This window comes from Gossypium hirsutum, chromosome A06 (genome assembly GCF_007990345.1).
Source record: "Gossypium hirsutum isolate 1008001.06 chromosome A06, Gossypium_hirsutum_v2.1, whole genome shotgun sequence".
Taxonomy (NCBI): domain Eukaryota; kingdom Viridiplantae; phylum Streptophyta; class Magnoliopsida; order Malvales; family Malvaceae; genus Gossypium; species Gossypium hirsutum.
The window spans coordinates 81373296-81379368 of record NC_053429.1 but is presented as its reverse complement, the minus strand read 5'-3'; the positions used below and the strand labels follow the sequence as shown (position 1 = coordinate 81379368).

Sequence of the window (6073 nt, the reverse complement as noted above, 5' to 3'; positions counted from 1 at the left end):
TTAGTCTGGATTGTGTGACTAAGAGGTTCGTTCTAAGAACTGAGGTGGTTGTGATCAGAGAGTGTCGAGATTATTTGTCTAATGTGATCTCTATGCTTGTGGCTAAGAAATTGGTTTGGAAAGGGTGTGAGGCGTATTTGGCTTACTTCAGTATTACTGCTTCTAGGGACTCTTCGATCAGGGATATCAAAACTGTGAGGGATTTTTCAGATGTTTTTTCTGAAGAGTTACCAGGATTATCTCCGAACTGAGAGGTTGAATTTGGGATTGAGCTCTTTTTGGGTACAGCTTTGGTGTCTATCGCTCCCTATCGATTGGCATTGAAAGAGCTTGTAAAACTTAATGCTCAACTGCAAGAGTTGTTGGATCGTGGCTTCATTAGTTCGAGTGTGTCTCCGTGGGGGGCACCAGTACTATTTGTTAAGAAGAAGGATGAGATCATGAGGATGTGTATAGACTATCGGCAGTTGAATAGGCTGACTATTAAAAATAAATATCCACTTTCAAGGATCGACGACTTATTTGATAGTTTCGAAGGGCTTCTGTGTTCTTTAAGATCGATCTTTGTTCAGGGAATTATCAATTGATAGTTAAGGAGGTGGATGTGCATAAGACGATATTTAGGACTCGTTATGGGCATTACGAGTTCTTAGTTATACCTTTTGGGTTGACGAATGCACCGGATGCATTTATGGATCTGATGAATCGAGTATTTCAGCCCTATCTGGATCAGTTCGTCGTGGTCATCATCGACGACATTCTAGTATGCTCTAAGATTGAGGATAAGCATGATGAGCATCTTAGAGTAGTGCTTCAAATTTTGAAGGAGAAGCAGTTGTACGCTAAATTCAGTAAGTGTGAGTTCTAGCTACGTGAAGTGACTTTTCTGGGCACGTGGTTCCTATTGAGGGGATTCGTGTTGATCCTCGAAAGATCAAGGCTGTGCTGGATTGGAAACAGCCTAAGAATGTATCTGAGATCCTTAGCTTTTTGGGTTTGGCGGGATACTATTGGCATTTCATTGAGGGGTTCTCTTTGATTGTTGCACCGTTGACTAAGCTTTAGCGTAAGGGTGCACTGTTTGTTTGGATTAATGTACAGCAATCGAGTTTTGAAGAGCTCAAATCTATTTTGACTCAGGCTCCTATTCTGATACAGGCTGAATCTAGAAAAGAGTTTGTAATATATAGTGATGCATCGCATGTTGGATTGGGTTGCGTTCTGATACAGGATGGTAAGGTTGTGGCTTATGCGTTCCGTCAGCTTAAGACACACGAAGGAAATTATCCCATGCATGATCTCGAGTTGGTCGCTGTGGTTTTTTCACTAAAAATTTGGAGTCAGTATCTATATGGTGAGAGGTGTATCATCTATACTGATCACAAAAGTCTTAAGTATCTCCTTACTCAGAAGGAGTTGAACCTTAGGCAGCGTCGTTGGATTGAGCTGCTCAAAGATTACGATTGTACTATCGAGTATCATCCTGATAAAGCTAATGTGGTGGCCGACACTCTAAACTGAAGAGCGATGTCTAATTTAAGGGCGATGTTTGCTCACCTTAGTCTGTATGAGATAGGAGTTTGTTAGCCGAGTTGCAGATTATGCTGACTTGGATTAACCAGATTCAAGATAAACAATTAGTAGATGAGACTTTGAGCGTACGGTTCCGTCAGGTTGAAAGTGGCAGAATTTTAGATTTTGGATTGAATAATGATAGGGTACTTTGTTTCCGTGGTCAGATTTACATACTGAACGATGTGAATCTGAGGTAGCCGATTCTGAGAGAGGCACATAGTAGCCCTTATGCTATGTATCATCGCGACCTTCGTGAGTTATACTGGTGGCCAGGTTTGAAGCGTGAAGTTATCGACTTCATTGCTCGATGTTTGACATGTCAGCAGGTTAAGGCTGAGTATCAATTACCTTTGGGTTTGCTACAGCCAGTAAAGATTCCTTTATTGAAATGGGAACGAGTGATTATAGAACTCATTAGTGGGTTGCCTTAACACCCACTAAGAAGGATTCTATTTGGGTCATCGTGGATCAGTTGACCAAGTCTGCACACTTTATTTCAGTTCGAACTAATTATTCTCTGTAGAAGTTAGCAAAGTTGTATATTTCTGAGATAGTTAGACTGTATGGGGTACCTATGTCGATTATTTCTGACAGAGATCATCGTTTTACATCTCGGTTCTAGAAGAAATTACATAAGGCTCTGGGTTCGAGATTGGACTTCAGTACTGCGTTCCATCCTTAGACCAATTGTCAATTTGAGAGGGTGGTTCAGATACTAGAGGATATGCTTAGGAGTTGTGTGCTCGACTTTTGAGGTAGTTGGGAGGATTATTTGCCCCTGGTTGAGTTCAACTATAATAATAGTTTCCAAGCTAGAATTCAGATGGCACCTTACGCGGCTCTATATGGTCGTTAGTGTCGTATTCCACTGTGTTAGACCGAGTTAGGCAAACGTCGAGTTTTGGGTCCTGAATTGGTTTTCGAGACTGAGTATAATGTTAGACTAATTCGGGATCGTCTGAAAGTGATTCTGATAGACAAAAGTCTTATATAGATCTGAAGAGATGTGGGATTGAGTACTCTGTGGGGGACTTTGTGTTTCTGAAGGTGTCTCCATGGAAAAAGGTACTGAGGTTCAGTCGTAAGGGTAAGCTGAGCCCTAGATTTATTGGGCTGTATCGGATTTTGAAACGTGTGGGACCAGTTGCCTGTCAGTTGGAGTTACTCCCTGAACTAGTCCGTATTCATCATGTGTTTCATGTTTCAATGTTGAGACGGTGCCGTTCTGATCCATCCCATGTTGTCTTGGTTGAGGAGATCGAGATTAGACCGGACTTGACCTTTGAGGAGAAGCAGATTCAGATCCTAGATCGAGATGTTAAGGTTTTGAGACGGAAGTCCGTTTCATTAGTGAAGGTACTATGGCGGAATCATAGCACTGAGGAGGCCACGTGGGAGCTTGAGGACTCGATGCGTCAGCAGTATCCTCATTTGTTTTGATCAGGTAAATTTCGAGGTTGAAATTTCTTTTAAGGGGTAGAATTGTAACACCCCAAAATTCTAATTTCTACTTTTGTGAAAATGTGACACAATTGTGTATCTGCTTCAATGGTTAAGTATTCTGGGAGTGTGTGTGAGGTCTTGGGTTCAAGGGTTACCCTTGGCAAATTTTGTTATTTTTTTTATTCAAGCCTTATCCTTGTTCAGTAGGTTTATGTTAAATTGTTTGTGATCTCATATCAAAATGAGTCTGCTAGTTAGAGTGGTTAGGGCGTTGGTTTGTTGGAGGTCTTATGTTTGAATCATTGCATTAGCATGGGTAATTATTTTGGTTCGGTTGTGGGCAAGTGTTTTGATGGAGTTAGGTTTCTTTGTAGTGGCTGTTAGTGGGTTTGTAGATAGGAATTTTAGGGATTCCTGATATTGCCAGTTTTTCTTTTCCTTTCAAAAAATTTTCCTCTCTTCTCTTAATTCCCAAAAATTTCTGACGTGCATTATTTTTTCTACTCTTTGCGATTTTTCCTCCCTTCTTTTGTGCCGGTTTAATTTTCGTCTTCCTATCTACTACCAAATTTCAACATTTCTTTTGTTCAGTGCTTGTTGTGTGTTACCGGTAAGTTGGGCAGAGTAATTGTGATTTTTCTTGTTAATCTTTTACTGATGGATGCTGTTAACGCTGATTAGGGGAAGGTTTAGGGGCTTGAAACCATTGTGGGGATTTAATTTCTTAGGATTTACCATTGTTCGATTGAAGGCAAGGTTCGAGAGCTTATTAGAGGAATAACTTGATTTGGGTTTGGTTTTGTTCAGTTTTAAGCAACTAAGCTAGTGTCTTATTGGATGATTTTAGATTCTAGTGGTCTCGAGAGCATTTTTGCATCGAATCGATACCAGGTGTATACCTGAAACGCAGAAAAAAGGGATTCGACGAAAGCCGAAAAATCCCTCTGTTGACGCCATATGGCCTTGTGGTAGGCCATGTGGTAGGCCGTATGCGACTACACAGCTGTGTGATCGACAAAGGCCAGGCCATGCGCAAGATACAGTTGTGTGATGGCTAGGGTGTGGCTGTGTGGGCCATACGTACATGTGGTCCCACACGGGCATGTGAAATCTAGGCCAGGCTGTGTGATCCACAAGCACAAGGCCAATCTAAGCGTGTGGGCCACAAGGGCATGTGGGCCCACACAAGCATGTGGGCCCATTCTACTTTAATTTTTTGTAAGGTCACACGGGTTGTCCTAATCGATTGTGGACCTACCGTAGGGTCGGTAAAGGCTTACTAACCCCAAAACTATGTATTCTGCTAGACTGATGTACTGTTTTGTGCCATGTATATCTACTATCTATTTTTATAAGTATGTTAAGCGTGTATTATCTGTAATTTTGTATACATGTTCTGCTTTGTTACTGTTGTTGGGGTGGGATTGTTATAATGGAGGAAGTGTTCTGAAAGGCAGATTTGCCTATTATCTGGCAGCATGACTGCATATATATGTTATGTGCCGCATCGGTACTATATGGTGTGTAGGGCTGGGTGGGTGTTTTAAACCCCACATGGTGTGTTGGGATGGTCGGAGATGGTGTGTAGAGGATGGGGGTAGGATATCTGATTTCTGATGATGACTGTATATTTGTATCTGTACCGGAGATGGGCTTAGGCCCGAATATCATCTGTGACTGTAATGGGCTTAGGCCTGAATCTGTATCTGTCTGATTTTGATTTTCTAGTTGTGTGCATGCTTAATTCTGTTGGGTTTCACACTGAGTTTACGTAAACTCACCTCTTCTCTATTTATTTCGTACAGGTAACCCACAGACTTAGGTAGATTTGTGCATCCGGGACTCGACGGTGACAATCTTCCCATAAGACTGTTTAAAATTTTGATTTACAGTTTTATTTTATATTTTGAGAGTTTATATTTTCTGGGACTCTCTGGACTATTTTAAATTGTTTTGGCTTTGGTTTTGGGTTTTTGGTTTTATTTACTTATAACAATGACAGTTTACCAAAACCAAGGGTTTCTAAAAGCTTGAATGGTTTTCTAAAAACGGCGACTTTATAAGCTTCCGCTACAAATACGTTTTATCCCTAAATGATTAAATGAAAGAGAGCTTTGAAATTATTAACAGCGATAAAGTTTAAATAAACTGGAAAAGGTTTTTAATTTAACAACAACGATTTTTCAACCCATTTTATGTGACACTTCCGGATTCGGCCATAATGTCTAGGCCGGATCTGGGGTGTAACACACTCAATTGGACCAATTAAACCCAAATGTATCAATGTAGAGAAAGCGATTAGACCGATTAACCTGGGGATTGGGCTGTTGAATCAAATTTTTTATTTTCTATTTTAAATTTTTTTATCAAACCAAAATTTTATTATCCAACTATTAATATATATTAGAATGAAACATTCTGACCAAGGTTTTCAAAACCGGAGTGGTGGTCGAACCTGTTAGGCCACCAATTAGCTAGTTTGATTTGTCCGACTAGTTTAATTAAATAAAACATTAAAAAATAAAAAATATATATATTAAAAAAGAAAAGAAAAGAATCGGTTTAACCATCCGTTTCCTAAGCCAACCGATCTAATGGCTTTCTTCAGACCGATTTAGTCTAATCAGTCCAATCAACTAATCTAGTTCGGTTCAAGCTTTAATGTTTTTTCTATAACTTTTATAAGTTCATATCAATTTTAATATTTTTATAATATCTTATATATATTTTTATATTTTTTAATTTTTTATAGAATTTTAATACATTTTTATAAAATTTTAAAAATTTTAAAAATGTTTTATTAATTTTATAAAAAAATTATGATTTTTGAGAATTTATTTTATATTTTTATAATACTTATAATTTTTTTATAATTTTTATAAGTTTATATCAATTTTAATATTTTTTAATATTTTAATAAGTTTTAATTTTGAAAAAAAATTCTAATTTTTAATATTTTTATAGTAAAAATATTAGATTAAATCATAAACTGACACGTGTCACCATTTGATTGGTCCATCAATTTATTTTGACAGTCAACGTGTCATTAATGGAA

The 6073-nt window shown here is 38.4% G+C and overlaps 1 protein-coding gene across 1 annotated transcript; it reads left to right on the top strand.

The window, feature by feature from the left end:
• Positions 1 to 1808: 1808 nt before the first annotated feature.
• LOC121230521 (uncharacterized) lies at positions 1809 to 3699 on the top strand. The gene is made up of 3 exons (XM_041115424.1): positions 1809 to 1973; positions 2518 to 2931; positions 3610 to 3699. The coding sequence occupies exons 1-3, from the start codon at positions 1809 to 1811 to the stop codon at positions 3697 to 3699; spliced, it is 669 nt and encodes a 222-aa protein (XP_040971358.1).
• Positions 3700 to 6073: the final 2374 nt, after the last annotated feature.

Coding starts and splice junctions, on each gene's coding strand:
- LOC121230521 (XM_041115424.1), top strand. CDS start 1,809: ATGTATCATCGCGACCTTCGTGAGTTATACTGGTGGCCAGGTTTGAAG. Junction 1,974..2,517: donor CTTTATTGAAATGGGAACGA/GTGATTATAGAA, acceptor GTATAATGTTAG/ACTAATTCGGGATCGTCTGA. Junction 2,932..3,609: donor AGTCCGTTTCATTAGTGAAG/GTACTATGGCGG, acceptor TCTTTTGTTCAG/TGCTTGTTGTGTGTTACCGG.